We start from the raw sequence: 20884 nt of genomic DNA on the forward strand, positions 1-20884 counted from the left end.
CCTCCCTCATTTTCCCCCGGCTTCCCTCCCCCTTTCCCCCCTCCCCCCCCATGAGTTGTACAGTTGGTTTACACCAAATGGTTTTGTCAGTATTGCTTTTGGAATAGTTTCTCTTTTTATCCTCTGTCTCTTGATTTTGATATTCCCTTTCCCTTCCCTAGTTCTAATACACACATATACAGAATTCAGGGTACTCAGATGAGATACAGTGATAGCAGGGGTACAACCACAGGAAGGGAATACTAGAGAAACAAAAAAAGGTACGGTTTCACATGCATGTTGAAAATAATTACCACAATGATATAACACTTGTTTCTATAATGTGGAGTTCATTTCACTTAGCATCATCTTATGTGTTCATAAGGGTATAGATAGTGGGCTATTGTGATCTTCTGCTATGACTAGCCTAAACTTGTACTAATTATTCCCTATGAGGGAAACCATAGAGTCCATGTTTCTTTGGGTCTGGCTCACTTCACTTAGTATAACTTTTTCCAAGTCCTTCCATTTCCTTATGAATGGGGCGATGTCATTTTTTCTGATAGAGGCATAAAATTCCATTGTGTATATGTACCACATTTTCCTGATCCACTTGTCTACTGAGGGGCATCTGGGTTGGCTCCACATTTTAGCAATGACAAATTGTGCTGTGATGAAGCTAAAATAAAATTTAAAAATTATAACTAATAATTTCTAGAAACCCATTATGGATGAACATGAAACTTAACCCCTCCATGTGACATAATCTTAGGATTTTGCATTTTCAAGAGTTTTGCCAAGAGCAGCACTATCAGTTCTCATGGCTCAGATCAGATAAAATATTATCCCCTGCTCTGGCACAGAAAGGGAAAATCAATGAGCCCAGAGTGCTTTGTTCTACTTCTGAAGATTGCCTTCAAGGGAAGCTGGTTTACCAAAGCTTACATTCCCTAGTTTTTACCAAAGCCTAACTTCAGTGTAAATTAACAAAATATCTATGAGTATTGGTACACAATGGTGATAAGAGAAATAAAAGTGCTAAATAAATGAAGTTTCTTATGCATAGATAGGACAATGAAATTGTCGTCATTTCCCAATATGATATGTAGATTTGACACAATTAAGATTGTGTTACTTAGCTACTGATTTCTGTGGCCAAATTCCTTGGGAGAACAATTTAAAGGAAGAAATTATTTTCCCTTATGGTTTCAGAGGTTTCAGTTCAAAAGCTTTAGTGCTGTTGATTCTGTTTATTTGTTTTGTTTTTTGCCAGTCCTGGGGCTTGAACTCAGGGCCTGAGCACTGTCCCTGAGCTTTTTTTTTTTTTTGCTCAAGACTAGCTCAACCACTTGAGCCACAGTGCCACTTCTGTTTTTTTTTTTTCTATATATGTGGTGCTGAGGAATTGAACCCAGGGCTTCATGTGTACGAGGCGAGCACTTTACCACTAGGCCATACTCCCAGCCCATGCTGTTGATTCTGGAAAGGTGGTGAAGTAAAGTATCATAGTGGAAAGTGTGTAATAATTACTGAAGGGAAATCAAAATGATACAACTATTTGAACAATACTTGGGCAACTTCTTACAAGGTTAAATATTGTCTTAGCATATGTTTCAACAATCACAGCTTTATATTTAAACAAAATCCTATACACAGTACTTATAGCAATTTTATTCAATATTGCCAAAATTGGGAAGCAACCAAAATGTCTTTCAATTGTGAATGGATAAACATCTCTTGTACATTGAAATAATATTATTATTCAGTAATAAAAATCAAATTAGATGTCCATTTATGAAAAGGTATGGAGGAAATATAAGTGCAAATCACTAATTAAAAATAACTGGAATGAAAAATGTCACAGATTGTGTAATTATCACCATATGACTTTTAGTAAAATTTCAACAATACAGGAAACCAAAAGATCTATGGTTATTAGATTTTTAATTGAATGGGAAAGAGAGATATGTTTAGGCAAAGTACATTGGGATTATTATGGTAGTGCACATATTCTATATGCTACTAATGATATGTATATGATATTATGCACTTGCTTAAAGCCTAGAGAACTCTATAACACAATGGGTGAATTCCATTGTAAATTATGGACTCTACCTTAAAGTATTAAATCAATAGTGTTTCATTAATTACAACAAATATGCTACACTAATGCATTATGATAATAGGGGAATCTGAGGGGAAGACAGAGTGTACTTTCTGCAAAGTATTTTTATTATGCTAAAATGAACATAAAATGTGTCTTCTTATGTACTCGTTTTTGTAAAAATATCAACTAAGGTTAAAACTATGCATAATAAAATAACAATTCACTCTCCTTTGTCATTTAAAAAAATTGTACTAGTAGATTCTGTCTACTAGCTCTCAGGAGGCAGAGGCAGGAGTGTTGCAAGCAGGTTAACATAGAGAGACCTTGTCTCAAAAACCAAAAGACATGGCAAATTCAGGCCTGTAATCCCAGCTTCTCACAAGGCTGAGTTCTGAGGATCATGATTTGAAGCTGGCCTGGGAGAGAAACTGAGACTCCTATGTCCAATTAACTACGGCCAAGAACACAACACTATATACTACATGGTTCTAACTCTATGGAAGTCAAAAAAGACAATATTGTATATACACTAAATAGATCAGAAGTTGCAAGTGGTTTGGGAGCTGGGAAAATGAACAGGTGAGATACAGAGGCTTTCAAGTCAGTGAAACTACTGTAACATGGCACTTTAATTACTGTAATTGTAGAGACCATGCCACTATATATTAGTCAAATTTTACAGACTGAACACTAGGTGTAAAGTGCACTGTACAGTTGTCTCCCAGTATTCATGAGTTATTGTGCCTAAGACACCTGGTACATAGAAAGATTTATAGGTACACAGGTCGCTTATATAAATGGCATAATTATTTGCATATACTTAGTACACATTTTCCCATATAACTTTTTGTGCCAGTAATGAGGCTTGAACTCAGGATATGGGCTCTTTTTTTTTTTTTTTTACTTAAGGCTAGAACTCTACCTCTTGAGCCACAGCCACACTTCTACACTTCCAGCTTTTTGGTAGTTAACTAGAAATAAGAGTCTCACTGACTGGACTGGCTTTGAACCATAATACTCAGATAACAGCCTCCTAAGTAACTAGGATTATAGGAATGAACCAGTAATGCCTGGCTTCCCATATACTTAAAATATTTTTAACTGAAACATAAAAGTGTAAAAAATATACATATCACTGGGGCAACATTAATGTTTTGATGTTGAGTACAATGAGTAATGTTTATATCAGGTCAAACATATCCATCTCCTCAAACATTTACCACTTCTTTATGGTTAAAACTTTAGAGAATTCTTCTATGGTTTGAAAAATGTTCATTATGGCTATGTATAGTCATATTATGCAATAGCATACCAGAACTTCTTTTTTTCCATCTAACTGTAAGTTAGTAGCCATTAATCAATATTTCCCCACCTTTGCCTTCCTCCTACACTCTTAGCCTCTGGTAACTACCATTCTACTCTCTGGTTACATTTCTAGTTACATTTCTGTTCACCTCTGATTTAAATAGAAAAGTCCTATTGGCTTTTTAATTGTGGTAAACAATTCTAAAGTGTTTAAGTCCAGTTTCCATTCCTTGTAAATGGTCTCTTGAACTAAATGAAGTCTTCCTTTGATGTCTAAATATTATGCAGTCTCTGGGTCATTATTCTGAATTATGTGTAATCATTGTCCAAGAATGATAATTGAGAATATGAGGGATAGGAGGTATGTTTCAAAACGACTTTTAATTGAACAAAATCTCTCTTTTGATGTTGTTTTTCATTTTTCTCCTTATCAAAAGCCTTAGTCAAAGACCTGAATCAAGTCTATAGTCTGACAAAATCATATGTAAATGTTTTGAGGGAGGGTCATCTCAGGAACTGTTAATTGATCTTTGATTGAAAAAAGTGAGAAAGAATCTTTTGTAAAATTTAGGTTTCAAGAGGAGGAGGTCTTAAAAAAAACTGTGATAAATTCTGGATTTTCTGAAGTGGCATCTGGGGAAGGGGAAATGAACTGGGGATTGGATTCTGTCATGAGGCGAGGGTGACTTAGCCATTGGGTACCTATTCCCTGTAATAAATGTCAATAGCAAAGCAAGCAGGTCTGGGCATCCGAAGTAGGAAAGCAGTAATCACTCAAAGGAGGAGGGGTTCCTTATGGCATTTTACAACTGCTACATGACCCTGGGAGAAGCAGTGTTTTCTGTTAACTTTGCAGCTGGCTTTATCTGTCTGTCCTCCCACCCTGATTAATGGCAGGGCTGCTTATTCTCAGTCCATACTGATTTTCACTCTTTCAGTTCCGGACAGATTTTGACTCTCCACTACCTAAACGTGAAGTACAATACAGCATTCTGTCCACTTTAAAAATTATTAAAATTTTAAGATCTTTAAATAATACAAAATATTTTAATTCAACATATCCATTTATAAGTACATTGCATCTTGATCAATGAAACCTCTTTCATAATTTTTTGCCATCTTTTACTAGCTGTGATTTGATGAATTCAGTCTAGCTCCTCAGGAATTGTAAACTGCTCAATGGGAGCTTTTCCAATCTCTAAACCTCAATTTTTAAAAATTTGACAAATAAAGCAAATACTATTTATCTGATATGTTTAACTTGATAGTCTTTGACTGAGTGTGCCTCAATATTTTCACAATATGCTTCATATTATAAACATGTGAAATTGAATTGTTATTATTTACTAATTACACATTCTTCTCTAGAGAACTTTTATAATCCAACACAGTTTGATTCAGATTAAGAATCTAGAGTCTGTGAAGTAAATGAAGTGAGAAAATGAATATATCTATGGTTGGTTTTAAGATCTTTATATGTATTTGAAGGCAAAAACACTCCATGATACCAAAAATGACCCTTTAATTAAATGGAAATTAAGCCTGACTTTAAATAAAACTATGTTGCTTATGAAGTTTCTCCTTTCCATGAAAGTGTCTTCATGACTTACAAAATCAGCATTCATACAGAATTAGTCTAAGATTTAAAATGTATTTAAAATAAGCCAGGCATGGTAGCATATGCCTGCAATCATGATTCTTGAGAGGAAGACCTGGACTTTGAAGCCAGCCTAGAGTATACAGTGAGTCCATGCTAAGAAAAATAAACACAACAAAAGAAGATAAAATAATATAAAGCAAAATTAACTTAAAAAGATTTGAACTTTTTAGGACAATGTCAAAGTTATTGATCAGTGTTGTTCCTCCCGTAGATGGACTGAGAGTGAGAGAAACAAAAAATCATTCTGAAGCTTAACTCTGGGAAAACTAAGAGTATGTGGAGTGCTTTATGGCCTGAAAGTTGACAAAACAGGGTATATAATTTTGCCCTGGGGTGACTGTGACTCCAGTCATCTCCTCATAGTCATGATGATGCACACATACGAGGGGAGGGGTCTCACAAGATCAAATTACCTGGTGACACACAGTCATACTGGTTTGTAGAAATACACTCTATAATGTCCATACAAGGAAACTGTGACAGCACAGTTATGAGAATATGTTCCTTTCATTAAGGGGCACATGGCTATACTTTAGAACACATTATATATTTGTTGCTCCATATTGTTTTATTTTTCAAAAGAATGGCTCATTAATAGGTTATTTCGTAGTCATTACAATAAAATCAACTCATATCAAAGATAAAATCTTTTCCCACAAATATCACATTTTATCCCTTTGTTAGTGTTTTCTTCATTCAAGGAGAGCCTGTGAGGTAGAAGGATAAAACAGAAACCTTAAAGCAATGAAAGCAAAAGTAAAGAAACTACAAGTAAAACGAAATATTCAATTATCAGCCATCAGGAATTGAATGTAAATGAAATTACTTGGTTTTTTAAAAAGTGATTTTCTGAAAAAATTTAAAGTGTGTATATTTTCAGGTCAACAATTATGAAAGATTTGGTCAACTTATAGATAGCATTGCCTAAGGAAGCAAGCATTAATTATTGATAGGACTAATTGTAAAGTCATATTTATCATTGAAAATTAGTCTCCATTGGGACAAAGCAATTGTCTTGAAATTCATATGGTCTCTTTCTACAATAGATGTAATTTACAACCTTGCAGACAATCTTAAAGATTATTCTTGTTTAATAATACTGTTTCAACTTTTCTGGGATATTTTAATAGCACCATGGAATGCAGTCCTCAGTTACAAAGCCTTATTATTTTTTTTTAACCTCAAGGTTCTTCCAAGATTAATTATAAGGAAGTTGAGTGCGATGTAGAGATGGAATAGCTATTCTGGGATGCTTACTCCCAAATGCTTCTTTCTATGAATTCTCTGATCTCACTTTGTAGGTGTTGTAATAGAGGCACAGAAACTAGTTTGTCTTTCCCTAATGATGGCTCTCAGTGTCCTCCCAATAATTATCTGGCTTCTCTCCATAGTCATGGTGATGCTTACAGAAGAAAATTTGTGGGAACGACTTTAACATTGGAGAAAAGATAACTAAACTTTCTAAGTTGCAATGACACCCATAAAACTCCTTTGCCACCTCTACAAATTACATCTTTTAGGGTCAGTGGAAAAGTTTTGATGGAGTTGCATGGTACAGGCTGGCAACTGTATTTGAATTCCTTGGAGCTAAGTTTCTTAGCAACATTACAGACATGGGAGGGCTATTCCAATCTTTGCTTAAAGGGAGATAAAGGAGTAGATATTTGCCTGAGTGGGTTCTAAAGTGCTTTGGCAATGAATTGCAAATCAGGCATCTCAGTGATCAAAGTGGCCTAGAGAGCAAACAAATGAGAACTCTAAAATCCTGGCCAGAATTTGATCTCATCTGCTAGTCAAGCAGCAGGAAATCTGCTAAATTCAGGAGCTGAATTTGTGAAGTCAGAGTGACATTATGTCATCAAGCCATTCGTAAATATCCAACGTTTCCCCAAAGTGATTGTTTTAAACAGTCCCTTATTCCTCTGGGGCAATGCTGAGACAGCAGAGGATCACAAGAGCCCAATAACTATACCCTTATGAACACATAAGATGATGCTAAGTGAAATGAACTCCATGTTATGGAAACAATTGTTTTTTTTTTTTTTTTTTTTTTTTGCCAGTCCTGGGCCTTGGACTCAGGGCCTGAGCACTGTCCCTGGCTTCTCTTTGCTCAAGGCTAGCACTCTACCACTTGAGCTAAAGCGCCACTTCTGGCCATTTTCTATATATGTGGTGCTGGGAATCTAACCCAGGGCTTCATGTATATGAGTCAAGCACTCTTGCTACTAGGCCATCTTCCCAGCCCCTTGGAAACAATTGTTATATCATTGTTGTAACTCCTTTCAATGTGCTATGTGTAACTGTAGCTTCTATTATTGATGATCTTCTTGTATCCCCTTCCTGTGGTTGTACCTACAATATCTCTGTATCTTATCTGAGGATACTGGAAACCGGGTATACTGGTATCAATACTTGCAAAACTGTTTGGTGTAAATGAATTGAACAACTCATGGGTGGGGAGGGAAAGGGGGAAGGGGAGGGGGGAATGAAGGACGAGGTAACAAACAGTACAAGAAATGTATCCAATGCCTAATGTATGAAACTGTAACCTCTCTGTACATCAGTTTGATAACAAAAATTTAAAAAAATAAAGTTGCAACATGGACTTGTAGGATCAAGTTACTGTCTAGGAAAATAAGATCCCAGGCTCTGGGGCAACTTCTCAAAAAATGAACTATCCGAGAGCTATTGATTTACTTTCCTACTTTTGGATCTACTTAGTAATGAACTGTTAAAATTTCTAAAGTAACATACATTAATTGTACATGCTAATATAGTTCATATATTCTATACATACATATAATATAGACAAGTCAAATCCAACTACAGTCATCCTACCCCCAGCTCCTTGTTAATCTCTATTTATCATTATTTTACTTTAAAGAAGTGAATTTTGACATCAGAGTTACAATGCAATTAAAATATGACTCCTACTCTAGAATACTTTTTTCATTTTATTGTGCTGGTCCCCACACTTGAACTCAGTGCCTGAGTTCTGTCCGTGAACATTTGTGCTCAGGCTTGCACTCTACCACATATGCCACATCTCAATTTCTGGTTATTTTGTTGATAGTTGGAGGTAAAAATGTCAGAGTTGTTCCTGCCAGGACAGGATTTGAAACTAGATCCTCATATCTTAGCCTCGTGAGTAGCTAAGATTACAAGCATGAACCAGTAGTACCTGGCTTCCTTTCATCTTTAAAATTTTTATTTATTTTCTTATTCTAAAAATTTATTTTAGTATCTTTAAGTGATCGTACAAAGTGGTTTCAATTCAACATATCAAATTCACCTGATCAATGTCACCCTTCCATCATTTTCTCCCCTCCCATCTTCCCTCTTGAATTTGTATATTGAAACATAATATCACAAATGTTAATGTTAACAGTCAGGCCTTTGGAAATTGGTTAACATATAAAGGTCACACCCTCACTAATGAAGTAAAGGTCCTAATAAAAGAGGCTCAAGTGAGTTCTTCTGACCCTGCTGTTCCATGAGGAATCATTAAAGTTGCCATCTCTAAGGAAAAGATCTTCACTAGCATAAAACTTTATGGCTCCTTGATCTTGGATTTCTAGCCTTCAGCTCTCTGAGAAATAAAATTCTGTTCTTCATAAGTTGTCTGGTTTTTGATATTTTATCATAATAACCTGAACAGACAGCTCTCTGAGGAGACCCATGTATACACTAATAAATTTTGTTTACAGAAGTGTCTGTGAGAATAGTCTCTTAAATAAAATCCTCAGTATTATGCTTCCAGAGTTGTTCCCTTTGGAGAAAATGTGTGGGCTATGTGAAAATGTAGATATCTTTGTTCTAGTAAAAATATGATTAGTATTTTTAAAATTAAACTTCCTTATCGTTCCAATCTGCTTCATCTGTATAAAAACCTTGTACATCCTTGAAATTTCTTTCAAGGACATTGGCTTAGGAGGCTAGAAGACGGGTCTAGTAATTATTTCCTATGTTAGCATAAATGGCCATAGCCTGAAGAAACACTGGAACTCACACAAGGTCCCAAATAAATCACAGATCACACAATTAATATTACAAAATGGCCGACAACCTGTTTATTTTTGCCAGGAATTCCTTCCTCTTCATTTGTACTGCTATGAAGGTATCTCTAGCTAGCTAAGAAGTTTTGTGGCATTCTCAGAAAAAAATTCTCTACAAATATCTTCCACTAGAAATATATTATGGACCTGTCTTTTTTTAACTGGGGGTTGGGAGTTGGATTGGCTAGAGGAAGGGGATGTATCAACATCAAATAAGCAATTGCATATTGTGAGTCCTAAAAGGTTGACTTCTTTCTGCAGCACTTCCTAGAGGGTTGACTCATTGTTTAACACCTAAACATTTGCTGGTAGAGTACAGCAGCAGTACCTGCCTGGTTAGCCTTCTGTAAATTGCTGTGAACATTTTGAAATAATCAGACATATACTTTTAAAAGTTAATTACAAAGGAGAAAAAAATGAAACTTTTAAAAAAGGACAGTAGCAAACACTAAGGAAATATGAATTGTAAAAATGATTTACCAATTCATTAGTTTTAAGAAATATATCAACCTTAGTCGCTAATGGTGGGAGAAATTAGATATGAAGCACAGAGGAACTTTGTATATCTTTACATACAGTACCCCAGGAATATGCACAAATATTATGTGTTAAGTTTAAGAAGAATGCTTTCCAAAAAAGTAATAAAATGTATCCCATGTATCAAAATAACAAATAATAAAGAAATTAGCCATAAAGGACACTAAAAATACATAAAGTTTTTCTAAAATGAGATAGCCAAAATGAACTTACTGTTTAAATATTTAAATATCCACTCACAATATAATTCAGCCACTTCACGTCTAGGTATTCAGCCATGAAAAAAGGGAAATATGTGTATGAAAAGATATATATATATATATTTTTTTTCATGTTCACAGTAGCTTTATTTGTAATAGTCCCAAACTTGAAAAACTTAAATGTCCATCAACAAACAAATGAACAAGTAAATGGTTATACCCATAAATCAGCACTCATTAATGAAAAGGAAGCTATTGATACATATAACATGTTGTATAAATGTTGAAATAAACGTGTTAAGTGAAATAATAGTGACAAAAGGAAGCGCATACTACATGGTTCTGTTTATATAAAACCCTAGAAAATTCAGACTGATTTATAGTGACAAGAAGATTAGTGTTGTGGGAAGGCTTTCAAAGGGGCAGCAGGAAACACGGGGTGATATCTTCTTTATGGCAATGGTTTCACAGAGTACACATATATCAGTCAGCCTGTATATATTATGCACTTTAAATTGTGTGTTGTTTATTGCATGTCAATTAGACCTCAATAAAGCTGTTCATTTTTTAAAAAATCACTCAGTCATGTAAAAGAAATGGGAGATAATTACTTTAGGTTCATATAATTGCTATCTTTGGTTGTAAAACAGAGCTCTGAGCTTCCCATAATAGAAACTCTGCTGCTAATTAACTAACAGCTACCTATAACTGCTCTTTTGGGGACTAGTTTCTTTCTTTGAAAAATTAAAGAGTGGCTTCTAAAGTCTTTTACAGGTAGATAGGTTGATAGTAACTGTAAAGAGATATCTTCTAATGCAATTTAAATAAAATTCACATGAATTTATCTCAAGCAAATCTAAACTTGATATTGCATAATAAAATACTGCTAATCAGTAATCTTAAAGTTCAAATGCGAACTAATATTCAAGAATTATTTGTAAAATATCAATTTTTTCTGAAAGTCTACTCTGTTCCAGACAATAAGTGATTTTTAAGTAGCTTTATTGAAACAAAGCTCATGTGTCATAAAATTTTCCTATACACCATTGTAAATCCTAGAAAATCATGCATGTTATGTTAACTTCTATTTTTACTCACGAGCACAAAAATACTTCTGAACCCTTTAGCTGTCAACCCATTCCTCTGTCTTGTCCCACTAAATCTTAAGTAACCAGTAGCTTCTTGGCATCTCTATAGATTTGCCTATTTTAGACATTTCAAACAAATAATATCATATTATATTTGGTCTTTTATCACTGACTTTGTTCATAGTGAATCATGTTTTTAAGTTTCATCCATGTTTTAGCATATGTTAGTGTTTCAAACATTTCATGACAAATATTCCTTGCTTTGAACATATCTCATTTTATTCATTTATCAGCTGATAGACATTTAGGTTATTTCCACCTGTTGTCTATTATGAATAATGTTGCTGTGAATGTCCAAGTGCAAGTTTTGATAGAAATGTATGTTTTGATTTCAATTTGTTATGTACCAGGAGTTCTACTGCTGTACCATGTGGCAACAATATGCTTAAACATTTGAGGACTTGCCAGGCTGTCATCCAAAGATATTGCACCAATGGACACTTCTACCAGTCATGAAAAATGTTTCCAGTTTCCTTCCATCTTCACCAACACCCATCTTAATGTAAAGTAACATATCAGAGACTCAATTTAAATGACACACTTTCCTTCAACAGTTTGCGTCCTATTTTTCTACCTTACAGCTATTGAACATTTACTGCATGTACAAAACTGCAGACATTTGTTATACATGTTATGTCATTAATTGCATTTCATTCTTTTTTGAGTTATACATGTGTAAATTTTATTTATTATTTACAATTCATAGTTTAAAGTATCTTTGAATTGTTTTCTTTTTTATTGTCAAAGTAATGTACAGAGGAGTTACAGTTACATACCTAAAGCAGTGAGTACATTTCTTATCAAACTTGTTGCTTCCTCCTTCATTTTACTCCCACGTTTCCCCTCCCAAGACTCCTCCCACCCTCCCCCGAGTTGTACAGTTGGTAGACAGCATATTGTCTTGTAAGTATTGTTGTTGCATTTTACCCTTTGTCTCTCCATTTTGGTGTTCCCCTCCCCTAGTTACAATAAACATACATACAATACCCAGTGTATCAAAGTCAGTTACAGTGACATTGGGGCAAAACCATGGGGAGAAAAGACAAAAGCAAAAGGTATAATTTTATAGGGTACATTGGAAATAACAACAATAGAGACAAAATACTTATTTCCAAGTCTTGTAGTTCATTTTGCTTAGGATTATGTTATGTGATCAATGAACATTAATATTGAGCTATTGTGCTCTTCTGCTAGGACTAACCCAAACAAGTACTAATTGTTTCCAATGAGTGAAACCATAGAGTTTGTGTGTCTTTGGGTCTGGCTCACTTCAATTAGTATGATTTTTTCCAAGTCTTTCCATTTCCTCACAAATGAGGCTGTCATTCATTCTAAGAGTTGCATAGAATTCCATTGTGTGCATTTCATTCTTAAAGAACATTATAAAGTATATTTAAATAGCTAAGTGACTAAGATAAGATTCCCTCCAAAACTCAGTCTTATCGTAAATTCCCAGGGTTTCTATTACCTTATTAATTTTATAGTCCTTCACCAACAATTTCTTTTTAATTTTAAGTTGTATTTATCATGGACTATGATTTAATTCATTGTTAATATGATGAATGGTGGATACCTTCTTTAGAAGCATTTGAAATTCTTATTTTGAGCACAGTCCAGTAGATTCCATTATTTCCCTGACCTTCTGAGGAAATGTGCAAAGGAAAATGTTACATGACTTTAGAGAAAAGTGTTCTGTTGAACTAACCCACAAGCCCATTCTAACATCTGTACAGTGAATTTGGTCTGTAGAATTTATCAGTAATTTTAACAACATGACTTTTTTATTGCAGCCATACTAGTGAGTACGAAGTTGGTTTGATTTGTGTTGCTCTCATGAATAGTGATGTCAAGCATATTTTATATATTTTCCCTAGAAATATCTTCTGATAGTTAATATTTGCATAAGCCCTCAGAGTTCATGGACTCTAACTTATAAATCCTTGATTAGTTATATCAGGTGGAGGACTGGGAATGAAGCTTAGTGGTAGAGTGCTCGCCTAGCATGATGGAGGCCCTGGGTTTGATTTGTCAGCACCACATACACAGAAAAAGCTGGAAGTGGGTGCTGTGGCTCAAGTGGTAGAGTGCTAGCCCTGAGCAAAAGAAGCCAGCGACACTGCTCAGGTCCTGAGTCCAAGTCCTAGGACTGGCAAAAAAAAAACCCAAAACCAAAAAATACCAAACCTACAAATATATGAGGTGGACACATAGGGATTTTCATGGGAGTAATATAAAACATTTGTAGTTCTAGTTAATATTATCAATTATACTTTTCTTGTGCACACTGCTGTATATTTACTAAATCCCTGAGCTTGGCATGCTGATGTGTACTTGCAGTTATGAAGGTACATGGGATGCTGAAGTGGAAACAGCCCTTGAGTCTCTAATGTCTGAAACCAGCCTAGACAACATACTGAGACCCCATATAAGAAAGAATAGAAGAAATGAAACAAGGGAGGGAGAAAGAGAGGGGAAAAAGAAAAAGGAGAGAAAAAAGAGAGAAAGAAAAAGAGGAAAGCTGTAAGAATACATATTAACATAATTCCTATCAAAAAGAGGAACACAAGTTCTGCATCAGCATCTTTGAAGCCATGAGGAAATTTCATAGACTGAATGAAGTAAGAAAAGTCACAGAACCTATTTTGTACAAATAAGAATGTAGATCTCACATCCGGATAATCAGCCATCAAGTGTTGACTAGATGTGGATACAATGTAGGAAGTAAGTCTTCAGAGCTCCACATATGCAAAAATAAAGCTATTATACTTTCTCAAAGAATGTATGAGTAAGGGAAAGGAAAGAAATGAAACAGAATTTAGCCCTTTGGGTGCTTATAATGTGACTACTTCTACTTAATCCTAAAAGAGTATGAAATTATGAAGAAATATAACTTACATTTGGATTAGTTGTGCAATATTGTTACTGTCTACTCTTGCATATTCTAAAAATGAAAGTTAAGGTTTTTATGGTTTTGTCTGGCAAGTGTACTGTTCTTATTTTAATAGAAAATTCTTACAGTATGTATTCAAGAAATGCCTGAAATGGATTTGTCTTGATTTTTGTCTTTTCTTTTCTTTTTTTTTTTTTTTTTTTTTTGGTACTGGGGATTGCTTTGCCACTGAGCTACATCCCAGCCCGGATTTGTCTTGATTTTTAAGCCCAGCTAATAAGTTCTGTTTCTATGGTATATGTGTGTGTCATACAGATGACACAGACCTGAGAGTTTTGTAAGATATAATTTGTGCTTATTTTGAATATAAATGCTTGAAATTGAAGCTATCCACCTAACCTTCAAAATATCATGATATAAAGAAGCTAAAATACAACCATTTTTCTCTTTTCTGATAAAACTATTGTATTAGCTAATGCAGGGACTAGAAAACTCTCTGCTTTTAAAAACCAATAGAGAATTTTAATATATCTAGAAAGCCTCGTAAGAGTTTGTTGCTTGTAAAAAAGTAGCTTCTTAGTTCTCATACTCTGTAATCGTTAATGTCATTACCATGTAGCTCCTGGACTGCTTCATTTATGTGTACATAATTATACATCAAATAGTCATCCTACATTCTACTTATAAACCAAATATTTTATAAGATCTTAAAGAAAGAATGTAGTTCTCAGAAAGAAAAATACAATTGAATTACAGTGTTATCTATATACCAGGAAGTAATCTGGGTAACAGGAGAGCAAAAATGGTCTACAATGCTGCAAAATGGAGGAATCAGACTCTTCTAGGAAGAGCAATGGAAACTGCGAAAAGCAAACACTATTCAACGAGAGTCCAGAATGACTTTGGCAGAGTATTAATTTAGTATTGTCACTCCAGCTTTACACATAGGACATAATGAAAGCTGTCTATTCCTGATGGATAAATGAACATTTGCTTAGTGGACTAAGGGGTCACCTCCAAAGTTTAGACCTTTGCTGTTACTGGATAGAGTAGCAGTGGCTAAGCTATGGAAACTCAAAGCCTAGAGAGCTTTGAGAGTGCTATGCTCTGTTATTGTATTCTTAGAATGTCGGTAAAACCTCCTTACAGTCGCCCTTGGTGCCTTCAACAGATCATCTTTTAGAGCCTGGAATGAATTGAAGTCACAATTAAAATTCCAGGCAGAATCCCCTCCAGGATATTTTATTGCTTAATTGCAAAGACAGAAAAGAAAAATAAGCAATTCAAGTTCTATACCTTATTTCACCTTCTCTAATGTGACCTGCCAGTTCTTCAATAAACTTCTCCCCTTTCATCCAGTAGATCATTGGCCCAGATTCTCCACTGAATCCAAAGAATGCCTTGCATGGGATGTTCAGAGGCTTACCTGAGTATAAGAGAAAAAGAAACAAGCATGAGACTCCTGGTTAAAGCTGGCTTACAAGGATATCCCTTTAACATCCAAAAGAAAACTCAAGAGTGAACCATTTTCCAGCCCTTTTCTCAATCCTGTTATTATTGTTGTTAAGAGAAAAAGTGAGTTATTATGAGGACCTTCAGGAAAATTTTAAATGCAAGCTATCATAAAAGGTGAAAAGGATAACATTGCACAGTTTTTGTAACTTTTTATTTTTACTGCCTACCTCCAGGAATGAACAGAAAAGAATCAAATAGAAATAAAGTATTAAAATATTTTTGAGAGAATTGACTATTACTTACCTGGATTTGTGTTTGATACTAATATTATTCAGAAGTACAAATTAACTCTGGATTCTTATTCTGACTGTTTAAAGAAAACTTGGATAAAAAAGTGAGGGTTAACTTTCGTTATCAAATTGAGTGGTGTATGGCTAGATAGTTGGTAAAGTGCTATTTCTAGGCATGTCTGTGATGGTGTTTCCAGGAGACACTGACATTAGAAGTGGTGTTGGACCTGGGCAATATCCTATCTGCTGTGGGACCAGATATGCTAAAAAGGTAGTGGAAGGGAAAGCTTACTCTTTCTTCTGGAGTTGGGATATCTTTCTTCTCTTGCCCTTGATCATCACCTCCAGTTCTCTGTTTGGACACAAGGATTTGCATCAGTATCCTCTGGAGATTTTGGCTTTCATCTTTGGACTGAGAGCTACAGGACCTTTCTTGGTAGTGAGGCTTTCCTACTCAGGCTCAGCCATGTTGCTTTCCTAGTTCTCCAGCTTGCCATATCTCTGTTGTGGGACACCTCAGCCCCTCCATAAACATATGACCTAAATTCTCAAGAAATTGTCTATCTGCCTATCACATCATTGGCTATGCTTCCCTGGAGAATCCTGACTGCTATACAAACTAAAGGAAAAATTTGAATTACAAATATATCTAGCTATGTATCTATAAAAGGTACGCACAGGAAAAATTCAATCTTACATGGTCTTTTATGTACATTTTTAAAAAATCATTTACATTGCTTAAGTAATTCTAGGCAGAATTTTAGCATTTCCTTTCATGAATATTAACTTTGTAAATTTCTTATCAAATAACTAAGCAATTACATTTCTGACAGTGATTATGATTTCTTATTGCAGAGTAGACCACTAAGGGGTTTGTCGTAGAATCTTGTAGAATATAATCCTAATATTTTATACAAGACACCCCATTTATAAATTATAACACATCATTTTATCCATAATGCATTTTTGTCCATTGTTAGACCATGAGATAAAGTAATTTTGAAACTTTTTGTTCCTTATGGAATTTAAGGCAAACTTGTTCCCATTATTATTTTGAGCCATAGACAAGTGCCCAATTATATATTTAAGCTGATTCAAAATTTCCACGTTTTAAAAACCACTGCTTTCAGAAAGCAAATCCTTTTAATTACCAAAACTAGAATATAACTTCCTTTGAAGACTACTTTTTTAACAAAGAAATTGAGTTAGTATCTATATTAAGACAAAGTCACAAGTAAACCTCCTACACACAGCGATACAGCGTGGCAGGTTGTGTTTATCCAGTAGAGGTTTGTTAGCAAATATTAGTTTTATTACAATGTCAATTTATCCCCTAGCAAAATGACATGTCCTAAAACTTTTGATCGTTCTTCAGTTGGCAAATACCGCAAAGGCAAAAGCCTGTCCACATTTCAGATACAAATAAGGTTACTTGTTGTCGTTTCAAACACATGTTTCACATAATATGTAAAAGTGAGATAATCTTGGGTTGTGGAAAGTGTACTGGACTAATAAGAGTCAAGAAACTTGGATCCAATTTGGAATCTGCCATGAACAAATACACTGGCACTGGATTAATTACCTCACTGTTAAATGATCGTTCATATATGTAAGGAGGAAGACAGTAATATATGTGAGGCTCGGATAGGAGAATGGATGCAAAAGTGCTTGGCAAACTCAAAAGCCTCATTGAAATTTAGCTAATACTGTTTTCCTTCTGAGGTTGGGTCATCCAAACAAGAGTCAAATTTGAGGCACAAATGTAGATGCTGAGCTAAATATTCATTTTGACCTTGCCAATCTTATTTTCTCTTATTGAGTTCCTAACAGACAAATTATTTCCTCAGCATTCTGTAATTCCCCTCCCTCCCCAACTCTGGATTCTAGAGGATGCACGATGCATCCTAGCATGCCCCAAGTTCTCTAAACTGGAACACAGAGATTTCCTATGCTTTCTACCCTCATTCTAATGAAATGAAAGGTATTAATAAACAGAAAAGCAGATGGCAGAACATCCAGAGATTGTGATAAACATTACTGTAAAACTACTAGTATATACATTTATACATCTAAATTTTGGGTGTCATTCATTTTAGCTATTGAAAGACTACAAGGAATAAAATAGAGTTTCCTAGCATGTGGGTGATCTAGCCTTGTTTGATTTTAAAGCAGAAAGACTATTATAGCTATATGCAAAAAAGAACCTTCTTGAGGTGGCTCATTAAATAGGACAGTGTCTGTTCCATCACTGGCATAACATACAAGGTACTAACTATTGCAGAGATTTCTTGTAAGAGCAATGCTATTCTTCTCCCATGAGACTGTTTCTTGTTAAATGAACACAAGAGACAGACATTTCAGCTGTCTAGTTTCTACAAATAAAACAATATCCTGAAAAATTTTGTCAATGGTCAAAGCCAAAGAAGAAAACTTCAACTATCATATGCAATACTCTGAGGAGAATCCTAAAATTATCAGTTAACTTGTCAAATATTGATATATTTTGTTTGTGTCAGGAAGTGGCCTCTCCTCTTCCAAAAGTCATGACAAGGATCTCTGCATTGATTGGGCAAACAATCTGAAACAGTGTGTCCAGGCATTTCTCCAACCTGGCTTATGTGCCAAATCCTATCTACCAGTGGCATCAGTTAGCTTCTGTAGTGTTTTGCCTTCAGAAATTTTGAAAGTCATTCTGTTATTGCATGCCCCATTAGTAGAGAAAGCCAATTCACATTTGCGTCTAAGTAGGTTGAAGAGTGGCAAAATAAAAAGAACTTTGTGAATTGGTACATCCATGCTAAGTAATGAGGTAAGAGGCTTTCTGAAAAGTACATTATTCTCTGTTCCCTTAGCATTCCTTTAATTTCATTTCTCATAGAGTTCACTGAGGATCTACATTGTGAGAAGGTTAGAGAGCTGAAAAATCTAGAAATCCTAATAAGCTTAAATTTTCACAGCCACTAATTTTCTTTATTCTAATTTTATATTAAGTACTTTTCAAAAGGCTTTTTTAAAACTTGTCATTTCTGAGTACAATGTATCTAGACCACCCCTTCTGTCATTCTGCCCCATCTCTCTTAACCCAACCATTACAGTTATCATTTTTCTGAACCTTTGTCTTAAAACAAATAAATTCAGGTTAGTGATGTGCTCAGGAGGACACTTTCTAGGGAGAGAGTTCAGACATCTATTACCCATTGACTTGTCTTGAGTTTAGAACCTTAACTTTTCAAAACAATATCATGAGGTAGGAAAATAGGAAATTCAATGAAGTTTGTGATAGTAGGGTGTGTGTGTAGTGTGAGTGTAGGTGGAATGAAAAGGGAATAGGTGCTGAAGGGGAATGGGATCCACAACTTAAAATTTCAATTGCTAATATTTACCAATTACTGTTCTGGAAAGAAGTATGCATATAATACATACTGTATATTACATTTTTTCTGACATTAAAAGTGTATATAAAAAAAGTTTTAAACACTAATATAATGCTGCATTGTAAACACTGAAATGATTCACATAGAATGTTTGCTATTATTTTTGTGAAAATAAAAAATAGCATAGTTCCAGGGCTGGGGATATAGCCTAGTGGCAAGAGTGCCTGCCTCGGATACACGAGGCCCTAGGTTCGATTCCCCAGCACCACATATACAGAAAACGGCCAGAAGCGGCGCTGTGGCTCAAGTGGCAGAGTGCTAGCCTTGAGCAAAAAGAAGCCAGGGACAGTGCTCAGGCCCTGAGTCCAAGGTCCAGGACTGGCCAAAAAAAAAAAAAATAGCATAGTTCCAATGCATACATTGTCCCATATTTTCATTGACATTAATGTAAGTGTATATAAAATAGAGGAATTTCAAAACTTCATTTGTTTTACATATATGTAACTGAATTTGTTTAATGAACTGAATAATAGATTCTGTTTTGCATTTCAAATCCATGCAGTTTCTTTTAAAAGAACTTTAAAGACCCTGAGATTGCATTATTCAATGTGAGAGAACTGCAAGTAAGTGTGAAAGGATAAAATTTATTTTATTTCGAGCACGTCTTAATCTATTCCTCTACCAATAATTTCTAAGAATTCTTCAAATATACCCAGGTGCAAGTGGCTCATGCCTCTAATCTTAGCTACTCAGGAGGCTGAGATCTGAGAATCGCATTTCAAAGCCAGCCAGGTCAGGAAAGTCCACAGATTCTTATTTCTAGTTAATCACTAAACATCAATAAGTGGAGCTGTGGCTCAAGTGTAGAGTGCTAGCCTTGAGAAAAAAAGCTCACACTGAGTTCTAGCCCAGGAATTACACACACACACACACACACACACACACACACACACACACACACACAGAGAGAGAGAGAATTTCTCAAAGGTGAGAATTTGATTTTCAATCTATATCTGCTTCCTACACTCATAAATTTTATGAAGGCCACAGATAGTCATTAGTACCTTTATTTTCTACAGAATTCTTCTCTATTCTTTGTTTTGTCCTTTAAACATTTTTTTTAGCCTCTGAACATCTCTTTTAAAATTTCCCCTTATCTTTGCTTCTTGGGATAAAATTTTCTTGCTATGTCAGAGGAAGCACTCTCATGATCCTTTTATTTGTTTTTCGTGTTTTGTTTTTGTTTTCAGAGTTTATTAATTGTACATAGAGGTATGCAATTAATTATGATGTCTTTATATTTGCATACTGTGGATAATGAAGGGAATATTTATCCTCTTTCTTATCCTCCTTCGTGTTCCCCTTATTTTATAGCTTTTAGTTGGTTTCATTATACTATCTTCATATATATGTATGCATATAATTACTTCCTTGACATTCATTTTTTCTTTATACTCCTCCCAAGGCATGAATAATTAAGTGATAAGAAAAAATTTTAGAGTTTTTGATAGTCGAAGTTGGATGGCCTTATGGGGAAATGAATCAAGTGCCTACATTATTGGAGAAAAAGATTATGAAATAATATCTATGTTTTGATGAAGTCTAAATATGCGACAGCAAATTTGTGGCAGTAATGTGGACTACCTCACACAGTTTCAACGTATGAATGCTCAGACCTATGGTATGTATTGTATAGGTAAATTTAAATAATTTTAGAGTACTGAACTTTATGCATTTTGAGCACTTATAGTTAGTCCTCAGTGGTGGTCTTGGAACCATATATCCATGAATACCAAGGGTATATTGCATTTGTTGGTGTGACCCTATTTTATTCACTAAATATGATATTTCCAGTTCCATCTATTTTTCTGAAAAGGAAATAAT

General features: G+C 34.8%; 1 protein-coding gene across 1 annotated transcript in view; it reads right to left on the reverse strand.

The window, feature by feature from the left end:
• Positions 1 to 20884, reverse strand: part of Il1rapl2 (interleukin 1 receptor accessory protein like 2) — a 1034445-nt gene that overhangs the window by 31954 nt on the left and 981607 nt on the right. Inside the window, exon 6 of the mRNA XM_048336557.1 lies at positions 15178 to 15307. Within this exon, the coding sequence (XP_048192514.1) occupies positions 15178 to 15307 (130 nt within the window). The remainder of the gene's footprint in view (positions 1 to 15177; positions 15308 to 20884) is intronic.

The sequence above is a fragment of the Perognathus longimembris genome, chromosome 28, assembly GCF_023159225.1.
Source record: "Perognathus longimembris pacificus isolate PPM17 chromosome 28, ASM2315922v1, whole genome shotgun sequence".
In the NCBI taxonomy this organism is placed as follows: domain Eukaryota; kingdom Metazoa; phylum Chordata; class Mammalia; order Rodentia; family Heteromyidae; genus Perognathus; species Perognathus longimembris.